At 33.7% G+C, this 22,703-nt stretch overlaps 1 protein-coding gene across 3 annotated transcripts; it reads right to left on the bottom strand.

Annotated features, from left to right (window-relative positions):
- Positions 1–327: 327 nt before the first annotated feature.
- On the bottom strand, positions 328–18,279 carry LOC120080539 (coiled-coil domain-containing protein SCD2-like). Of its 3 annotated transcripts, XM_039035232.1 has the most exons (19): positions 18,037–18,279; positions 17,516–17,820; positions 16,316–16,851; positions 15,466–15,541; positions 14,969–15,010; positions 14,403–14,465; positions 13,693–13,742; positions 13,576–13,603; positions 12,003–12,080; positions 11,803–11,913; positions 11,660–11,720; positions 8,006–8,113; positions 7,710–7,828; positions 6,214–6,274; positions 5,766–5,807; positions 3,256–3,296; positions 2,095–2,218; positions 1,175–1,355; positions 328–560 (listed from the first exon to the last, which is right to left on the bottom strand). In XM_039035232.1, exons 2-18 carry the CDS (start codon positions 17,813–17,815, stop codon positions 1,240–1,242), a joined length of 1,956 nt encoding a protein of 651 aa, XP_038891160.1. In that variant the 5' UTR covers positions 17,816–17,820; positions 18,037–18,279; the 3' UTR covers positions 328–560; positions 1,175–1,239. The 3 variants fall into 3 exon arrangements, with proteins under 3 accessions (XP_038891160.1, XP_038891161.1, XP_038891162.1); XM_039035233.1 differs by lacking the exons at positions 328–560; positions 1,175–1,355 and having other exon boundaries at positions 2,160–2,218; positions 6,214–6,270; XM_039035234.1 differs by lacking the exons at positions 328–560; positions 1,175–1,355; positions 2,095–2,218; positions 3,256–3,296 and having other exon boundaries at positions 5,772–6,270.
- Positions 18,280–22,703: the final 4,424 nt, after the last annotated feature.

Raw genomic sequence — 22,703 nt, 5'->3', positions numbered from 1 at the left:
GAGATACTTCTCTTTCTATTCTATATCCAACGATAAATTTTTTTTATTTGAATCATTTCTCTCCCCAAGACATGCATTGAGATGTTTTCTTTAAACCATGGTTCATAGGCCTGGAGGCACTTAGTGTTATTCCAAGTCTTTAATAACACATTCAAGATCTTATAAACAGCTTTTTCCACCTAAAACAAAAGTCATGTTCAGGTTGTAGTAAAACTTTAATTAGAAATTAAAACAATTACCCAAACAGGTTCTTTCAACTAGCCGTTTTTATTCTAGAAAAAAAAAAAAAAACAGATCAACTCTTAAATTAATTCAAAATTGAAACTGTAGTGGAAAAGAATGCAACTTATTATACTTAATTTGGTAGTGTCATTATTACATTACACAGTTTTTAAGGTCAGTCAAGCAAGACCACTTGTAACTTGTAAGTTAAAAATAAAACAAATGAGGAATTAAAAATATTAGTTTTGATGATCCACAAGAACACCAACATTCTCATGACAAACCAGTTGAGAAAAATGGAGGGATTGAATAACATATGAACTCTGAGTGTCTTCCATCTGCACCAGAAACAATTTTAAATTTAAAAAAAGACTTTCAGAAGCACAATAAGGAGTGTTTAAAACACTAAAGAATCCAAAAAAAACAATTTAACATCTGTTCGGTTCAACTTTTCAAGTGTTTAATTTTAAAAATAAATCATTTTGGAAAAAATTGAAATATTTGGTAACCATTTAAATTAACTTTTGATGCAATTTGAATGTTTATTTTAAACTTTTTTTTTTGTTATCAAAAGAGCGTAAATAAAAATTATTTTTTTAAAAAACATTTTTTTGAAAAACATTTTTTTCCTCTACTCAAAGTGCCAAAACACTTACTATAAAATTCTACCAAGACAACATCAATCTAAGTTATGTTTTTAAAGCTTAAAAAACACTGTTAGTCCTGAATCTAGAAGTAACAATTTAATTATTAAATTTTAGGTTGCAAAAATTTAACTCTGGTACCTTTAAATTTGTAACATATTGATTCCTACATTTTATATAACAGTTTAGTCTATGTCGATATTGTATGTATGTATATATATATATATATATATGTAAACTAGTTCATTCCTGTATTTACTTGCCTAGACCTGATTTTTTCAATAAATTGAACCTTATATTAAAATTACCAGGTGGATGCAGAGGGAGGCTTTCAGGAGATGAATTCCCATGGAAATGGAGTTACACAGTAATTTCAGAAGTCAGATTGACGAGGTTTGCGGTTAGGGTTCACCTCTAGCCCTCTTCGAGATCTTTCCCATAGCTGGTTTTCAATGCCTAGCTTCCTCAGCTCTATCAGGCCACGCTCAACTGTCCATATGATAGGGAAGAAAAAGGAAAAATGAAAAAGAAAAAGAAAAGAAAAATATCCCAAATTAGTGATCATTGAAGTCAAATAATGCTCTTCCAAAAAAAAAAAAAAAAAAAGTCCCATTCACTGAACATCTAAGAATGGTATACAATTATTATTAAAAAGAATGATGTCCATTAAAAATGAAAATAATTTGAAACGAGAAATAATGAGGTGTTCATAAATAAAAGTTATAGTATAGTGTTGAGGAAAATTATGAGAAAGTATTGGGGAACAAAAAAACCCCATGAATTTCGGGAAGGAAAAATGGAAATGACCTGTTCCTACGAAGGAATATGGCCATTCCCAAAATCAAGAATCAATTTTGAAAATTTTATTTCTTCTAACTTTTGGCAAACATTAACAGCGGAGACCAGGGAGGCTAATTTTGATCTTGATCCTGCACAATAACATCAAACATATCCGCCGCTTTAAGATTCGTGATCATACTCATAACTCATAAGAAGCAAAATATCTTTGGGTAGCCTACTCAAGGTTTCCATCAGCAGCCTTCTCTGAGGTTCTTTTGACAATGCACGCATTTCTTTTTTATTCTTAATTTAGATTCTTGTCTAAAGTAAGTGTCTATTAAGGGGTTAAAGATTATTCAAGAATTAGAATAACAATTTCTCAAAATTGATACAAAGATCACATTAACTAGAAAAATTAAGAATGCAGTGAGTGAGAGAGAGAATGCACCATCAACGGCATCATGAGAAGTAGATTTGTTATTGTGGTTGATCCAGAACTCCAGACGTTCATCTGCTATATCTGGTTCAAGTTCATCATTTCTTGCTCTCCTCCAGAAATAGGTGAGCCAAGCCTACATCACAAATAAATACATAAATAACAATCTCTGATGTGATTTTTTTAAAAGAAGCAAACCCATAAAAAATAGTAGGTCTAAATACTTTGGTTCCTATTCTTTTGAATTTGATTCATTTTGGTCCCCATACTTTCAAAACGTTCATTTTGGTACCTACATTTTCAATTTTGGTTCATTTTGGTCTTTATACTTTCAAAATGTTCATTTTGGTTATTGTACTTTCAACTTCGGTTTATTTTGGTCTTACACTTTAAAAAAATGATCTTTTTTACACTTAAAAAAAGTGATCTTCATATGTCCTCTTAACATTTTCCTCTTGCTTCAGCTTATATCTATTAACTTTTCTTTCCTAAAAAAACAATAATTAATAACTCTAACTTTTCTCTCTTTAATGTCTCTCTATAACTAGATCACTTTCCAACATTTTTCTCTAGCTATCTCTCCAAGTTATCTTTCTTTCTTTCCCTTTCTCATCTCTCTCTAAGACATCTCTTTCTCTATCTAATTTTATATCTAGTACTTATAATTTAAAAAATTGTAATTTTATGATTATAATATACTAAATTCTCAAAAAAAACCATGATAGACAGATTTTCTATTTTTTAAAAGTATAACCATGGTAGACAGATTTTCTATTTTTTAGAAGTATAACCATGATGAAATGCAGTTCTAACCAAAGAGAAAAATAGAACTAGAGAAAAAATTAATAAATAACATAAGTAGAGCTTTAGCAATGAATTGTGTGAATCCTAACACATTTTTCCTATAACCAAAATCATAATGTCTATCAACATTGACCGAGTCTATATCCATAAAGGGAGTTCTTCACAATGTCAAACTTAATGTTTCTATCAGAAGTTCTGAAAATAAAGATAGTCCAAGTATGACATTGTATTCGCAATGTCTCCCACATACTCCTACTATCTAACCATTTTAGCCCCCAAGTCACGTAAAAAAATTAAGAAACCAGACAGATGCAACATGTTGAAAAGAAATTTAACACACAGACACGAAAAATAGAGTTCATTATATACCTGTTTAAAAGATACATCCTCTGCCTCCTCTTGGCTTAATTCTGTAAGTGCATTTCATTAAACACAATTTGTATAAGTTACACAAAGAAATGAAGAGTTCTTTTCATTTGTAGTTTCAGTGTTAAAAGTAAGCAACTCTATAAAACTACAATAAATTCATAGCATCGGTAAGATATCCAAATCGTGTTAAAAGATATAAGAAAACACATGAGTAATAGTTAAATGTTAGCCTCTCACTGTTTATGATTTAAAACCAGAGCATAGAGCCTAAAGCAGCTTCTGGCCTCCTTTCGCAATTCAACTTGGTCATGATAAATTATTTTTAGAAAGGTGCCGCTCTTCACAAATAATACAGATGTTCTCATTCTTCAATGAGCTCCGAACAATCACTTTTCAGAATTGTCATTATCATGTGTTATGGATCTCCAACACAGTAGTTTCCCGTATAGGTATTAGAGGTGCAAATGAAAGATTATGTTAGTTGACAATTGACAATGTTGGGTCCCGACAAAACAAGGGGCCAATTATTTTATGCCCATAATGGCCGATTAGTGAGAAGCTCGACTTTAATTTCTTTACATTCATGTTTTTGGATGAGAAGCAGAGTGAGTGGTGAGAAGCTTGCCTGGGAGGTTGTGTGAGTATGCGTGACTTTGGAGAGGAGAAGCGTGAGATACAAAAGTTTAGGTAATGGTCAGAAATAGCGCAAAAAAAATTTCACCTTTCACAAATAAATGACACTCTTTAGCACCAATTGTTCGAATCTCGGTTGGGATTGATGAGACCAAAACAAAACTTTGAACTTCTTCTTATAGCACATTTGAACCATCAATTTTATATGTTTTTTTTTTATATTAATCCTGGCCAAGATGATGATGATAAAAAAAAAAAAAAAAAGAAAACGCATGAACTAATTTTCCAAGGTCAATGGCAAAGGAAGTTGTACAAGCTTTAATGATGAATGGAAATGTAAACTTATCGGCTGCAATTCCTTCACATACCATGTACTTATACAACACGAGAGTTTCTTCAGAGAGACCATTGATAGTGTTGGTCCTGATTCTCAGATTCCAAGTGTGCAAGGATTCTGGATTTGATGAAATAGAAAAATCACACATACTATTCTTTCCCGGGAAGAGTAGAGAGCTGAATCAGTTCCCTGGTAAGTAATCAGTTTCTTAGTAATTCCTGGTCGTTGTCCGTGCCAGAATTGTCATCCAAAAAGCACAGAACTAGTGGTTGAAATGTGCCATAAAAAGAAGTTAAACTTTTTCTTTTGATCTTGAAATTGATCCTGGCCAAGATGGCATCAGGATGATCCATTAAAACAATTGGCTAAAAAGGGTGTTATTTATGAAACATTGGTGGTTTCTTTGAGTAGTGGCTCGCTTGATGAAAAGCTCAATGTGAGTATTGTTGAGAGTCAGTTCCCAAACGAAGAGGTGAGAGGGAAAACGACAAATCTTTCAACAAGCCAATCAGAAACTTTCAACACTGAAAACCAGGGGAGAAGCCAAAGTCACAAGAAGAATCAAAATATCTGAGGGAGATTAGAAACTTGTATCCATGAGACGTTGGTGGTTTTTTCTGAGAAATTATAAGCTTCCTAGTTAGAGATATTAGTATGATATTATTAAGGGGAATAAGAATAATTAGATTGGGAGTTAGTTAGTGTATTTGGTCATAAATAGAGGGAGGGTGAGTGAGGAAAGGTAGGCAATTGTTGAGTGATCTAAGACTTGGGTTAGCATACTCAAGATGGAGCTTCCAAATGCCTTTATACTTGGGTTATCTTGCAGTTTCATCTTTTATAACTTAACATATTTCAGTTCTTATTTTAGTTAGGATGTATCCTAATAATTACTCATCTGATGGAAAGGTCAATGGGAGTATTGTCTAGAGTAGTTTTTTAAATGAAGAGGTGAGAGAGAAAACGAAACAAGCCAAGCAGAAACTCTTATCATCGAAAACCAGGAGAGAAGCCAAAGTCATAACAAGAATCAAAATTAATTTAGGGAGATCAGGGACATGTTGTATCCACTAGTTATGACTAGGAAAAAGAATCTGTTGTCACCCATTTTATATTGAAAGTTTTTCAGAGCTGTCCCATGGTTTTCCTCCTTATACTGAAGGTAATTCGTGGTGTAAATATTTTTCTCCATTTTTGTGCTTTTAATTTAATTTACTTTGAAATAAAGCCAACATATATACACCCTGTAATGCATTATGTGATCGATGCTTCAATTTAGTTACTGGTGGAAAATGTTCTGTCAATAATAACAATCTGAAAACTAGCGTAATATGTAGAGGAAAGAAGCAAATTTAGTTTCACGTCTCTTAATATATTTATTTTTTCATTTTTCAAACCTCTGTGTTTATCATATGTTCCCTACCAAGTAAAGTGGTACTCTAGTCAAGCTACAATTCATTTTCATTTCTTAAATAAAAACCAAATTTAGACCAGAAAAAAACTAGAAAAGAAAAGGGCAAATTGTTTTCAGTTAACGTACCAAATGCTTCAAATTGTCCTTCTATAGGCAGCTTTGCTTCATCTACCCAATAACAAGAAAGTGAAAACACTGTTAGACTGCACACATTAACTCTCAAGTCCCTTACCACAAGTCTACGACAGCAAGAATTAATGGAAAATCAAACGATTACATAGCCTAATATACATATCAAAGTAAAGGTATCAGTGAAGATAAATGCTCCTAACCAGTATCAATAAAGATTAAGCATGCAAGAAATAAGTTATTATGTATCTAGAAATTTGGCATAAACATTCTAGAACTAAAAGGGATTGGAAATAAGTTCAATATCAGGCTTCATGTAACCCAAAATACAGTTCTAAGTCCAGTGGAGCGGTATTTTTTTTAGTCTTCTCAATATTTATTTCATGCTTAAATTGACGACTGATGTATTAAATTGTGCTTTTTTCATATGATTTCCCGATCCCACCTGGTTTTAACAAATTTGCACGTCGATCGCGAGCCATTGCAAGAGCCACTGCGTCCTCTACCTTCAGAATAATTTCATTAGAAACTTATAATCACAGGAATTAAAAATAAATAATAATAACCAAGCTACCACCAGTATAAGTGAGTCAAGTGACAGAGTTCTCATAATCAACCATAACTAGAAACAAAACTACATTTGCAATTAGAATTTTTTTCCACTCATGTATATTCATGTTAAAGTGAATGGTAATATTAAAATAACTCCAGTTTAAAAACCATGAGAGTACAAAGATGCGTTCTTAAAGATAGAAAAACAAGACCAGACGTGATATCATATAATGATATGACTGATCATTTTACAGATATGGATTGGTAATGAAAGAACCTTAATAACATATATAGACAATAGGAAACTCTATTTCCCTGTACAGATACTCTTGTACTGTGATAAACTTTCCCGGTACAAATATGCTGACAAAGAGAGTTACACACCTCTCACCCTTAATTTTTTCCCCAAAACATCATTTTTGCTCCATTACATGAACAAACACAGAATTACAGGAATGATATGAGCAAAGTGACACCATTTTCAAAAACCAGAATACAAATGACAGGGATGTGCCGATTTACATTTTTCAAATAATAAATATGTATATTTTAATATGTTCCATTGCTTTCGTGTGTGAAGATTTAGACACATGAATTTTCATGTAATATTCAATTGATGCAAATTCAAGCATAAGAAGAGCATCTTATATTTCATCCCTTTCAAACACAGAAATATAGACAAAATATGAGCAAAGTGACCCGTCATTTTTTTGAACTGTTTAAAAACTGTAAAACAAATGACAGGGTGTGCTGTAAACACTTTCAGAAAAAAATATTTGTATATTAATATGTTTAATTGCTTCCGTTTGTGAAGTGTTGGAGATAACGAATTTCATGCAATATTCACTTTGGTGAAAAATCAAACATTAGAAAAAGAATATTTTATTCCTTGCAAAAAACGGAGCAATATAGATGCTGCTGGAACTCAAAACAGAACCCATCTGTTGCTACCCAGAGCCTCCGATTTCGTTCCTCTCTCCTTTTCCAATTTTCATTGCGGGTAGGACTAAGAAACCGACACAGAAGTTATTCCAACCTCCCTCTCTCTCTTGCTCGGTTTTTTCATGGGTTGTTAGTGAGCCAGGTTCTGAGTGCGACATTCTTTTTCTTTTTGTTTCGTTTTTGTCTGCCCTCTCTCTTTTGCTTATAGCTTCTGCAGTACATATTCTCGTGCTTTTTTATTTATTTTTAATGCATTAGCATAGATGTCTAGTATTTATTCCTTTATTTCAAAAGGACCAGTTCCTAGAGTCCATTGAATGGAGAAGACTCTTTTATCCTGGAAATCTTTGTTTTGTTGTATAAATCTATAAGAATATGATATTAAATAAAACTAAAAATAAAAAATAAAAGTTGCAAGAATTTCAAGTGTATGAATATAGCTGTAACCTTCAATGTGGCCAGCTCCCGTAAACCTCTCTCCACTAAAAGCATGCTCTCGACATTGGCCTCACTGGAAAATTCATTCAAGTTCCTTTGATTTTCTCTTCCCTCCAAATCATTGCTTGCTAATAAAGATTAAAAAAGAAAAAAGGTTTAACAGCATCAATGAACATGATCAACATAAAGGTTAAAAGATTCCATCACATCACTCAGCAGCTGGACAAAAAGAACATCCCCCCAACAAATATAGGAAAAAGGAGAGGGAAATCTTGAACATTGTCATCCCTTAACAAGAGTTTTACCTGTCACCTCTTCAGCTTTTTTTCCTGCTTCCAAAACAACTTCAACAGGACTTGAAGTAAACGATGACCAGTATTCAGATCTTGCTCCAGCCACCTCAGCATGAATACCTGCCAAGTTTTTAATTTTAATAATAAAAGAAACAAATAATAAACCTAATGATCGCTACAATAGTCTGAAATCTATTGAGATATAAATAAATGCGAAATAAACTAAATTATATCTCAAATTCCCACTTCACAAGTTAAGGCCAAATAAGTAATCGATCATAAAATTGTAAATAAAGAGGATAAGGGAAAAAGAGAACGACACTGAAAAATATACTGATTCGCCCCAAGCTCAGGACTCTGTCCCGTCTTCTGGAACTGCAGGTTCTACTATGATGGAGATTACAAAGAACCTAATACTCGCGCTACAAATTACTTCCTAAATAACCCAACAAGCAACAAGAACTATTTGAATCCAGCACAACAACTAGATAACTTGAAATAAACAATAAGAGAAACTCTCAACCCACGAAGAAAAAATACACACTATATTTTGCTTACTGCCACTCTAAAATATTGAAGAAAAATTACTCCAGTGCTCTCGGTTTGCTCCTCACGGCTCACTTCAATTTTCATCTAAATTTTTCTTTCGTTTATAGATGAATCCACTGCCCAATTTTTCTTTGATCGTTATTATCCACCTCCCATTTTACCAATAAAAAAGGAAGGCTTATGGGTTAAGTAGAAAAAGAAAGGAAATGGGCCCATTATGAGTAATTTTCTTCACCAAAAATCAGATTTTGTGTCATTGGCTAGCATAAGTTTTTTTGTCTCCACCTCCTAACAATCTCCCGGAGACAAAACGACAATCTTGCCTCCTACTGCAATAAAATTTGTCATCTTGGCAAATTCCAAGATTTACTCTCACTACAACTGTCATCTATGATCTTCTTGGCAAAATCCAAGGATCAACAAAAAACCTGTAAAATCAACAAAATAAAAAATAGGAAACCATCAGAAAATAACTGTAGCTCATCTAGGCTTGTGCCGAGGTATGAACAAGTTACAGGGAACTATCCCCCAGACATAAAGAACAGTCACATACTCTTACTTCAGCTAAGTAGTATCAACTAACATCCTCTTCAATTCTGAACACTTGTTCTTGAAGAAGATATTTTCTGTAAGTAGTTTGACCCCTTCCTTTAAGCCTGTTGCCAAGCTAGAGACTTTGTCTTTGACCCTAACAACTGCTTTGGTCTTCTAATCTGATACCCTCACTCGCCTCGGCGACTTCATCAATCCATTCGACTATCTGACAATTAGGGGTTCGTGATTAAGGTTGGCAACAGGGCCAGGGCGAGGCGGGGAGGGGTTCCCCATCCCCATCCCCGATGGGGGAATTTACCCCCATCCCCACCGCCGTCCCTGCCATTTGAAGGCGGGGATGAGGATTCCCTGTTGGGGAAATGTTTCCCCTTTTGTTTTTCCATGTGAACCTTTCTTTTAAAAAAAAAAATTCCTAAAGTTATTTTTGGTTTGGGCTTAGATTGGGTTAAATGAAAAACTAAGCTAAATGTAAAAAGTTAAAATACCTAATTAATATATATATATAGAGAGAGAGAGAGAAAGAGAAATATATATTAAAAATCTAATCGGGCAGCGGCGGGGCGGGTATGGGGGTGGGGATCCCACCCTGTCCTCGATTTGACCCCATCCCCCATCAAACCAACCCTCCCCCGTCAAACCGAGGATTCTCCACCCCGATCGGGGTGGGGCCCCATGGGGAATTTTGCCAACCCTACTCCGTATAGCCATCAACTTTTTTTACTGGACTTCCCAATTGTTTTTGAACTAATGGACCTTGATCTGACTAATCGAAATTGGCTATCATTGCTACTGGCTCTTATACCTCTACACCTGCCATCTACAACTTTAACTGGCATCCACCATCTCTCTGATCTTTTGACAACACTAAACGACATCTGTACAGTGTGGAATCTATACGGCCAACTACCACTATCTGGAATCTTTACATGGTTTCTCATACCTATTTGTAAGCGCTTCCATCAATCTCATTGCACTAGCCTCGTTGGCTACAAGGCTAACAACATTCATCGATAGACACATTCTGATGATAGCAACTGCAACTTCATCCAAGTTCTTCCAATCTTCAACTGACATCCCTCTTGGTCTCTCCTTCAATGCTTTGTGCATTTTCTTGTAAGTTAAGAAATACTTAACTTGCATCTTCCAATACCCAAAATTTTCCCCATCAAATTTTATGATTCCTTCGAAACCTCTTCACTTTGATGATTCCATGATTCTTGAACCAAATAGCTCTGATACCACTTGTTGGGAATTTATACGAGATATAAATTAATGTGGGATAAACTAAATTATATCTCAAACTCCCACTTCACATGTTAGAGCCAAATAAGTAATCAATCATAAAATTGTAAATAAAGAGGATAAGAGAAAAAGAGCATGACACCGAAAAATATACTGGTTTGCCCTAAACTTGGGACTACGTTCAGTCTTCTGTAATTGTAGGTTTTACTATGATGAGATTGCAAAGAACCCAATGCTCGCGCTATAAATCTCTCCTCAAATAGCCCAACAAAAACTATTTGAATCCAGTACGACAACTCAGTAACTTGAAACAAACAATAAAAGAAATCCTCAACCTAAGAAGAAAAAATACACACTATTTTGCTTACATACAGTCACTCTAAAATACTGAAGAAAAATTACTCCAGTGTTCTCGGTTTGCTCCCCACGGCTCACTTCAATTTTCATCTAAATTCTGCTTTCTTTTATAGATGAATCCACCGCCCAATTTTTCTTTAATCATTATCACCCACCTCCCATTTTACCAATAAAAAAAGGAAGGCTTATGGGTTAAGTAGAAAAAGAAAGGAAATGGACTTTGTAATTCAAATGGGCCCATTATGAGTAATTTTCTTTACCAAAAATCAGATTTTGTGTCATTGGCTAAGGTAAGCTTTTTTTGTCTCCACATCCTAACAAAATCTTCAATCCGCCATTTGACAAAAGACATTCATTATTCAACGGAAACTGAGAAATTTTCCAAAAGAACAGTTAGAAAGCTAATAGTTCTAATTGATCCCGGATTGGGAACCGCTGTGTCTGGAAAATGAAGTGACAATTTTGACATAAAAGCACATTGATTACAGATCCAAAGCTTCATCAGGCCCAAAGGCCTATTCAAGTCTATTTAACAGAAGCTGCTTATTCCAACCGAGATCAACTCAAGTCCTATGAATAACCATCCCATAATGCCCCTTAATATCTGGATTTAATAATATCATCATGCAAATCGTCATAGCAGATTTTTAAGCAATGTACCTATTTGAGGAATATTTTAAACAAGATCTTGGAAAAGGCTTCCAAATTTTACTACCTGCGTGATAGTTAATCAGTTAACGTCAAAAACTAGGAGTACCAAGATATGGAAATGGCCCCATTTCTATCTTTTCAACTTGCAGCTTCATTTCAAAGCAAAGAGGACTCCATGCAACTAATCTCACTCTTGGGACCAGATTATTGTTGCAACAGAAAATATGGGATCTATGTGTAGATATTGTCATTTTTGGAAATTTTGAAACATAAGAATAGCACCATGCAAGTTCCAGAGAAAAAAAAGGTCACCGTAACGGACGCATAAGCTCCAGTATCGAGCGAGCCAACACCTCTTCAAAACAACCTCTTCCTAGCATGAAAGAAGCATGTCAGACAAGTATGCCCAAGATGGACCAGAAAGGAAGAACTACTCTGAAACTTGAACTGCAGACCATTTCTTCTTTAGTCAGTATCATTCTATGGGTCATAATCCTAAGCGACTGCAACTCTGCCTCAGCTTCGTGCAAGTGTTCCAAAGCAGATGTTGCCTCATCCCTTGCAGTCTGAGTCAAAGTACTCACGGGTCAAATTCAATAGGAGATTCATATTAGTGGTACTAGATTCTTTTGTACAGGTTTCAACTTCTGCATACCTCTGCTTCAGTTTTAAGTGCAGCAATATGATGAGTACCTCTGCTCCCGTGAGATTGTGATGCAACTCTCAAAGCAGCCTGCAAGGAGCGGTTGAATACACTTTTCTTAGCGTTGAGTGACATAATCCTTTGTTAAATATAAATAGACACACCACAAAAACAGAAGGATATATTATTTTTATAGTGCCAGACTCCGTAAGTAACAAGTTTGGTCCCAAAATTTCTGAAGGTGTGTCTATTTGATCCCTATACTTTAATAAGTTGCAAAACTCTCAAGATTATGTTTATTTAGTTCTAGTACTTCAAAATAGTTTCTACTTCATCTTGAACTTTCAATATTGAATCTAATAAATTTCCATTGTTAACTCAATTATTTAGAGATTACATGATGCACAAATTTCAAATAAGTTTACACATACAACGGTACAATCATTAAATTGATGAAATTAACACATTCACAAATAGACACACCCTTGAAACTTATAAACACAACCTCGAAAAGTAAAAAGACCTTTTTTTAAAATTAATTTTGAAGTACAATAATTAAATAGACAGAAAAACCAAACTTATAATTTAACCTAACAAGTTAGTTAAATCAAGATTATAAAACTAGAATAATAAGGACATTTAATTCAAACACCTGTTATACATCACTACTAGTATTGTTGAATATGGAAAGTCTTCTCATTCCCTTGTCCATTTGAAATTTTATTCCTTGTAATTTGTATGGGTCCTTGCCATATTTGGCAAACATTGTTGTTTATATAAGAGAGATTCCCTCTTGTAAAAATATGTAGAAAAATATTGAGAAAACTCAGAATTCAACAAGTATCTTATTTTCTGCAATGCAAATCATGATTTTCCTTCAAAACTCTATGATCTTAGTATTAGATAGTTACTGCAACTTTACACCCGTTTGTCCTCATTTCAAGAAAGAAAAATAATAAGTAATAACATTTAACACATGCACTAATCTTCAAGTTATTGCTGTTCTTATTTACTTCTTTATTTTTCTTATAGTGTCAATTACAGAAATTATTCACATAGAACGATTGTTCTCTAGTTTGTATAAATGATGTCGTTTCAAGTAGTAGCATTTGTTTCAAATTCTTCCAACCAGTTCTTCAAATGCATGGCATTTGGCTTTTTAGACGATAAGAAGGCTCTGAAACTGTACGGAAGAATCAAACTAGGATGAACAGGATGGCAAACGGAAAGGTTCCTTTATATGAAACACTAATTAATACACCCTCACTGTATGAACCGTGGAAGGAAGGACACCCATTACCATATCGGTTCGATCCTTTGAATCAATTTCCTTTAATTTTAATTATCGAACAGTTTTAGGAATAGGCAGCAAACAAGCATCCACATTGTCTAGTATCATTGATTCTCGATCTCTCATGGTTCCCTGGGTCTAAGTTACGTACTCTTGGGACATCCTAGTTTGAGTGTGTGGAATGGGTATGGGAATTGTCTCTGTCTCAGAAGCAGCTGAATATATATCTACCCATTATTGAAATTATAAAGTAAAAAAGAATTTGATAACATTGCCAGTTTTAGTACAACAAACCTCTCTCTGCTGCAAAGCTGCCTCCTTCCTGGAAGCAAAACAATAATGAATTGTTAGATCATAGGAAAACTGAAGTGGCATGCAAGTTGCAAGTGAAAATAGAAGTCAGGTGCTAGCCTGCTCAAAAGACGGGCTTCCAGCGTCACACCTTCTCCAAGCATAGCAACCTAAAAATCACATTTGAATACTTCAAAATGTGTATGTTGGATGAAATTGATTTTTACTCGACAATGTTAAGATGTTCCCATCACTATAACGTATAGATTGGATATTCTGTACTGATACATAAACAGCTATGCTGCAGCTATGAAGTGCAACACAGCATTAACTAGCACACTATGCAACAGGGCTGTTGAAAAAGAAAAGAACCAATCCTGTTAGCTTCATCAGAAAGATACCTACTCCAAAAAATTTCTTTCTGGGTCTTGGCTGAAAGAAACTCGTTAAAAGCATTTAAATATATGACTTACTTGTTCCATAAACCATTAAAAAAAATCTTAGCTAATAGTGGGAAACATACATCATTTGAAATGAAAATATAATTCCAATGACTACTAGCACTATGCATACTAACCAAGACAACCAGAAGAAGATGAGGGAAAAAGGGAACTATTAACACAGGATGGCATGAATCACTCTATAGATTGTCTGATGGCATCACAAATGATGAAGAGAATTAGACGGGAGTAAATGGAAGATATGTTAAAGAGCATTCCTGAAAAATGGGCGACTAAAAAGGTAATTTTCCCATAGTCTGAGAAAAGTATTTTAAAGTGAAATAACACTTTTAAATAGTGGAAGATTATAATCCAACTAAATGCGTTTACCTGACTTTCAAGCTGCCGAGCTCTAGCCTCTGCTTCCTCACATCTTTCTTCTGCAAGTCGAAGCTGGGGAGGCACATATTAGATATATGCCAAATGATATAAATGAAAAGCCTCTCACTTTTACATCAATGTTATCCCATTATCTGGAGTTATTATTGTGCTTGAATTCGATTAGTCAGACTGTGAACTGTTGTTTTGTGTGTGTTATTGAATAATCAGCTTAATTTTACAAAGGTGAATGGAGGATTAAATAGACACTAATTGACCCAACAAAAGAAAGAAACAGAAAAGGAAAAAAATACTAGAAAGGTTAAGATGAGGAAAAAACAGAAAATCTATAATTGGAATAAACAATAATTTACTTTAACACAAACTAAGTAATTTAGAAGGGGTACGAGCATTGAACTAGTTTCCATATAATAAATGAACGAACTCTTAATTTATGGAGCCGTTTTTTGAAAAGAAGAATGTTCCATTATCGTTATAAATTGTTCAACACACATAATTCTATAAGAACCAGCCAATAACTGTCGCACAATAAAAACCAGAAAAGTTGTCGGCATCACCTTTTCAAGTAAACTCTCATTTTCCTCCTGTACCATATCAAGCTGCACCAATATCATCACCACCATTAGCAAAATCTTGAAAGAGGCAAATCTTTATACATGTATCCAAATACCAAAGTTCAGTCAAAGAAGTTGGAACTAGGCACTTTAACTTGATCTTAAATTAATAATAAAATAAAGTTCATCACAAGAAAGAAGCACATTAAATTTAGATTCGTATCTAGAAAAAACCTCTAGAACGGCCAAATACATTTTACATGAAAACACGTCTATTATTTGGATTCTTCCAATCAGCTAACTGGGTCAGCAGGGGAGACATATGAACGTGGTCAGGTAAAGACATTATTTCAGACTGGACGTTGCAAAATCAAAAGAAATAAAAGAGAACAAGATGAAGATGACATCAGTGTTGTTGATAGTCAATTGATGTGTTGATCTTTCATGAATTTAAAGAGATCAACCTCAGGTATCTAATAGATTGTAAAAGTACCCTATACCTCATCCTGTAGAGCAGAACTGGAAGGCTGGTTGCTAGTTTCTCTGAAGTTCATGCTTCCCATATCCAAAGATAGCCTGTTCAAGGGAGAAACACAATCATGGAATAGAAATTCAAGTAGAAAATAATAGTGGCAAGATGTTAAATCACTGATTGACCCAAAAGCTTAAGTTGATGGTGTTTTGATAAATTTAATTATGTCAATACTTTAACACTCCCTCTCACTTGTGGGCTTGAAAATTTGCAGAAGACCTAACAAGTGAAAATCAATATCAATTATGAAAGAAATGACATTATAAGGTTTGAATGTAGAATCTCCTACTCTAGTATCATGTTAAACCACTTGACCCAAAAACTTAAGTTGATAGGCTATGATTATTTTAATTATATCAACACTTTAACATAAGATATAACAAAATCTACTTCACATTACCTGCAGACACCAAAATTAAATCTATGAAAATTTAGCATGCTACTAGAAGGTAGTGGAAATCGAAATTCTCTGATGATACCAAGATGCATTTCTTTTACTCCCAAATAAGAGTTCTTAATATTTAAAAAAAAGACATTTATAAAGCAACGAAATCCTAAACACTCATAACAAATACAGCATTTATGGTAACCAAATAAGCCACAGTGCCTGCAGTAAACAATCATCATGGGGTTTTCTTAATACGAATACTATCAACATAAAATGTTTGCATTATCAAGTCCTGTTTTAATCGGTGATCTAACAATAAGTTGTAGGTGGATAATTATCCATAAGAATGGTACTTCACTGTTCGACTCTAACACAGTTGCAAAAAGAGGCATATTGGTGATAATGACATAAGAAATAAGTTGTCTAATACCTCTTATCTCTTTTGGTGTCTAGCTGACCCTCTGTTGGAGTTACTGGTAAGCTTGGTCTAATTGATATTTTAGAATCAAACTGACCATCTTTTGGTGTTACGGGCAATGTTGGTCTAAGTGACGTTTTGATATCAAATTGACTCTCTTTTGGAGTTACCGGCAAGGTTGGTCTAAGTGATGTTCTAGTGTCAGATTGACTCTCTTTGGGAGTTACTGGCAATGTTGGTTTAAGTGATATGGATACAGAAGAAGGTACCAATGGAACTGTCTTGACTCCTAAATTTGGACGACTAATTGATGTCGAACGAGTAGATGGAGGTTGTTCTATGGAGTTGACCAGCTGGGATGACCGACTAGTTGTTGAAGTGCGAGTGATTGGTGGCTGTTCCACATTAGTATCAGAATGAGCTGGTCGATGTCCTAGTGTTGAACGACCCGACATTGGATGCTCTGTAGGGTTCACAGTTTGAGATGCTCGACCACCCGATCCCACATGTCCAGAAGTAGGTTGTTCTTGAATAGTACGAACGGATTGCTATATTTAAAATTTAAGCATGTATTAGTCTTGCAAGTAGAACATGAAATGACATTTATTAATAGTGGCTAAAAGGACCATATAGAATAGTGCAGATGGGCAACCGTCGTAAAAGAAAAACACAGGCAAATTGCACAATCTAAAAGCTCAGGATGATCTCCAGATTATGAGTTGACTCTTAGAACTTAAATATTAGTCAGAGTAATGGAGTTTATCAATAATCAAAATACTACAAAATAAGAATTAGATCATATTCAGATGAGAAACAATCCCTCTTTATCAATCCAAAAAGTTCATTGGTTTTATGAGTTGACTTTTAGAACTAAATTATTTCCATGCTGAAATTTTGACAAACAAAAATGTGTGAAATAAATTGGCATAAAAAATAAGATGGCACTTCTCCCTTCTTAGCGTGATGCTGTGAAGTGTTTACTACTATTAGAGCTTTACATGTCTCTGCTTTACCCATTGTAAAGCAAGGCAAAATAGCTTCTATTTGAAAAGGAGAAAAAGTCCAAGCTAATAACTAACATATTCTCAGTAAAGGCCACTAACTTTCATGCCTGAATTGTCACACACATAAGCACAATGGGTCATATTTATATTCACAAACCAAATGTCCTGCAAACCTGAACAAATATTTAGTTACTAACACCGACGTTACCATAGGAGAGCGGGCTCTGACTGATCTTCCACTTGCTAGTCCAATGCTCCCTGTGCCACTCGCCAAACTGTAATCAAGATCATCTTCTTCATCCTCATCATCAGCTGAACTTGCCATCACTTTAGCAAGCCTTTGCGCTGCAGCTTTTGCTGCATTGTTCTGTCCCCTTCTGGAATTTGCCAAGCCAGTTGAACCTGATCGGTTATGGTGGGGAAACGGGGACACCAATGGCGACGCTGGAGCCAGTGGGGTGCCAGTGTTACTTTTCTGCCGAGTATATACTGGTCTAATCCGATCCATAGCTCCTGTTATCCACACAATCTAAGTATTCAGCGAGATTAGGGATGAAAATTGCAGAAACGTAATGAGAAATAGACCTGCTTCACTGATATTGAACCAAGTTCGAACACAATTCAATGCGGATGAAAATCATTGCAAAATCGAAATCGAAGTAGGATATCACAAATTTCAGAGAATTCGAACAATCGAAGAAATAAATAAGAGCGCGCAAGTTTCCAAACCTTCGTAATCTTTGAGCTGAGGATTCGATAATCAGATCGTCCGTTGCAATCAACTCACGAACGACTCATTGGAGAAAACAAAAATTCATCCTCCGGATTAAAACTCCATGATTGCGAAAAATGGATTTTGTGAATAATATCGTTGCTGGAGATCGAAGCAAGTAACGAAATGGAAAGAGTCCAATGCGAACATGGAGGAGGTTGAGAAGACGACGGAAAGAAGTGCAATGTGAATTTGTTTGTTCTTTTGGACGTGCCGCGGTTTTTGGTTGTGAACGGTTAGTTCGTTAATTTTCTTAATTTTCATTTCGGTCCCCAAACTTCATTTATTTTCACTTTTCTCCCACCAAGATCTTTCACTTTAGGTTTAAAAACACCTCGTCCCTAAATTTTCGTGAAAACAATAATTTAGTCTCTGAACTTTTGTTTGTAACTTGAACTTTAGTATGTAACCATTTAATCTTTGTATTTTTAAATTCATAACAATTTAGTCCTTAACGCAAATAAATATATCAAAATTAGATGCCAATTTTTATTATTTTATGATGTAGACTTTATATTTCATAAAGAGTCTCTAATTAGTTTATCAGTTTGTTTATGCAAAAAAAATCTCATTAAATCTTAACACTAATTTCTACAATAGGGACTAATCTCATTAAATCTTTATACTAATTTCTACAATAGGGACTAAATTATTACAAATTTTAAAGTATAAAAACTAAATTATTACATAGTAAAGTTTAGGAACTAAATTGTTACAAAATTGAAAGTTCAAGAACTAAATCGTTTCAAACAAAAGTTTAGAGACTAAATTTTACTTTTATGAAAGTTTAGGGATTAAAAGTGATTTTTAACCTTCACTTTATCACTTGACTATTATCAAGAAACTTAAAACTCATCCAAAATTTTCTAATACCTTCCATATATATATAAAAAAATTTATGCCCAGTGGTGAACTAAGAATATAGTCGTCAACATGAGCATAACTTAACTAATATAGACGGTTATTATCCACCTCGAAGTTTAAGATAGATCTTCCACCTCACATATTATTAAAAAGAAAATAAAACCTACAAATATAGTCTAATGCACTAGATCCCACCAAAACTTCACAGTTAAGCGTGCTTGAACGATAATGTTACACCCCTTTTAAAAGTTCTTTTTAAAAAAAAAAAGTTAAATGAGCTTAACTCGACGATAATTGGCATGGTCTTCCTCTCTAAAGGTTGGAGGTTCTATTCTGCATATACATAATAAATAAAATATTATTTTACCCAATATATATACTTTTTCTTACCTCCTCCCTTCACATAATAAATAGGGCAGTTGCAAATATTTTAATTAGACCCAAAGTATTTGTAGATATATAGCACAATGCAAAAGAATTTGTATATGTATAAAAATTTAGATTTTGCTTTTGAAGTCGATCAATGATAGACCGTATCACTATTATTAGTCTATTGGTGATAAAGTTTATCACTGATAGAATTTGTTATATTGGCAATTTTTTAAAAATGTTGTTATGTTATCCAATACAATTACCTTAATAAAATATAGTATTTGTCCTTCTCCAAAACATCATTTTAATAGAGAGCTAGTCTTCATCTTGAATAGTTAAATTTTAATATCTTCATTTTGAATTGTTAAATCTTTTATTTAAAAAAAGGAAAAAAAATAGCTATCAAATCTATAAAATTTCACAATGTTTTAAATGATGCATGGTTTCAATTTTTTTTTTTAAAAAAAAGTCAAGTAGACCAACACGTTTCGAATAGCGAGTTGGGGAGTCCCAAAAGGTTACTAATCATAGAAGAATGAGTATATTATGATATCTATTTGATTTAGGGTAATTCTTACAAATAGAAAAATAACCAAGTATTTACAATCTATAGTAAAAAAAAAAAAAGTGTCTCACAGTTATCAGGTTTCCCTTTTTAAAAATTTTCTAAAATAACTTTTAGATTTGAACTTCGGGCGCATTTCTTCTTCTTCGTCTACAACTTCTTCCTCGTCCACAACATTCTTCCTTGACCACGATTAGGGCTTCTTCCTCAATTTTCTTCTTCTATTTTTTGCGCGCACACCGTTCTTCCTCGACCACGACTACATCTTCTTCCTCGATTTTCTCCTTCGTTTTTCTGTGTACGTCAGTTTATGGCTTTTTCCTTGTCTACGACATTGTTGTTCCTCGACCACGCTCTCCTTCATCGATAAGGGATTCTTCGCTCGTCCACTGTTTCTTTTCTTCTATCTGGCAACTTCATCATTGGTATGTTGTCATTCTTATTCTTCTCTTCTCTTATTCTCTTTCTTTTCTAGGTATGATGTAGGCTTCTTCTTCATTTTCTCATTTTTTTCCAGGTTTTTAGAATCTTAGAATTCTATCACCATCTATCACTTATAGGTTGTGATAGAACTCTATCTCTCTCTAAAATTTTCTTGTTGTATTTGTGTTATTTTTCAATCTTTTCTTATTTTTTATTCTTATTTGTTTTGATTTGTTGTTGTGCAGATAGTTTTTTTGTGTGAATATGTATGGATGTAAACATTTCTCTACTACTAATAGACGGTGATTGAACTCTATCACTGTCCATCTGTGATAGATAGTGATTGAGTTATATCACTGTTTATCATTGATAGAGCTCAAGCACTGATAGACGGTGATAGAGCTCAATCACTGTCTATCACTTTTATACAGTTATAGAGTTATATACATATTTTCACTATTAGTTTCTTGTACAATTTTTTTTTTTTTTTTTTACAAAGACTTGATACCATGGTTAATGTTCCTGTAGTTTTTTATTTTTTATTTTTTTTAAATGGTGGAAAGTGGACTCATTACAATTCTTATAAGAATTATAGTGTTGTTGGAGTTTTTGTTATGATATGATAGACTTTAATGGTTTAGTTAGTTTGATATTGGGTGAAATTCAGTTGGGTGTTTCTATAGCTTTATCACTATTATTGGATTTTGGTTAAACTAATATTCCATCTGTGTTCCAAATAAAACAAGATAAGGTTGTTACTTGGTATCTATCTTTGGCTAAAGATTCAGGGACTAGGCATCCCTTAGTTGCTCATGTTAGTCATCATTTTGTAGAAGGATCTTGCAGTGGTAATAATGGTGGAGGTGGTGACAGATTGCTATGTTTAGGTTCTTCTAATTCTTCTTCGAATGATCAAGTTATACGAGATATTGGTTTTAATGGCGATTTGAAGGAAAAAGATGTATTTGGAAGTAAAGAAATATTGTCCAAGTGTTTTTATGTAATAGCAGTAAATAAGAATTTTCAATTCAGGACTACACGATTAAATTCAAAGTCACTTGAGTTGAAATGTTTGCAAGAAGGCTGTCAATGGTATGTTCAGACATCTCGGTACAAGAAGAGTGAGTTGTGGAAGTTTAGGAAGTACATTTCTGACCATGATCATTCAATAAATACAACTCAAAGTTGTTATAGGCAAACTTCTTCATCTGGGGACTGCTTGAAAGAGGATTTTAGGTTTATCTCTACTAATCACTCCTTTCCTAAAGATATTGTTCATAAAGCTCGTACTTAGTTTGGTGTTAATATTAGTTATAAAAAATCTTAGAGGGCAAAAGAACATATATTAAGATCATTAAATGATGATTCACTGATATAATAAATTTATTGCCATTGTCACTGATATAATTATTTTTGTGTATTTTTCACGAACGTACACTATTTTAGAGATTGATGAAAATGGACATTTTAAATTTTGTTTGATGGTCATTGGTGCATCTATTGAGAGGTGCAGGTGCTATAGACCTTTCATATCTGTTGATGACACATTCTTGAAGTCTAAGTTTGGTGATACTCTACTATCAGCTTCAACACTAGATGATAACAATAATATCTTCCCCCTTGCATTTGTTATCATAGATTTTGAAAATGACGCATCTTGGAAATGATTTTTTCAAAATATACAAACTAGTTTATGGGATAGAGAACATTTAGTCATTGTCTTTGATCGACATTTGAGCATTTCAAAGGGTGTATTAAGTGTGTTTAGGAATGTTGAGTATTGTATGTGCATTCAACATGTTCTGCGAAATTTGAAGAAGTCGTTCAAGGATCCTTTGATTGACTAGTTTTACTTTAGTTGTGTTAAATCTTACACGTTTGATAACTTTGAATTTAATATGAGATCTATGGAGTCAATTTCTCCAAATATTTGAAGTTTACCTTAGTAATGTAGAATTTGAGAAGTGATCTCGTGCATATTCTTGAAGAATAAAGTATGAATTGATGACAAAAAATCCTTCAGAGTGCGTAAATTTTGTTTTGAAAGAGAATGGATACTTATCTGTTGCAAGTTTACTCGATGCAGTTAGAGATTTATTGCAAAAATTGTTTCATGATCGCAAGAAAACTAGTTTTCCAATGAAAACAATTTTGACTCCTTGGATTGAGAATATATTACGGAACCAACATGAAGAATCAAGAAGTTTCATGGTAAGAGTTCTTTATTATTTTTCAATTTTTTTTTTGTTTTTTTGTTTTTAGATATATAAAATTGATAGGAGAATGATAAACAGTGATTGATTTCTATCACTGTCTATAAGTGTTAGATAGTGATAAAAATCTATCACTATCTATCAGTGATTGACAGGGATAGAATTTTATCACTGTCTATCACTGATA

The sequence above is a fragment of the Benincasa hispida genome, chromosome 6 (genome assembly GCF_009727055.1).
Source record: "Benincasa hispida cultivar B227 chromosome 6, ASM972705v1, whole genome shotgun sequence".
Lineage (NCBI taxonomy): Eukaryota > Viridiplantae > Streptophyta > Magnoliopsida > Cucurbitales > Cucurbitaceae > Benincasa > Benincasa hispida.
The sequence above is the reverse complement of the archived record's forward strand: the minus strand, read 5'-3'. Positions and strand labels throughout refer to the sequence as shown.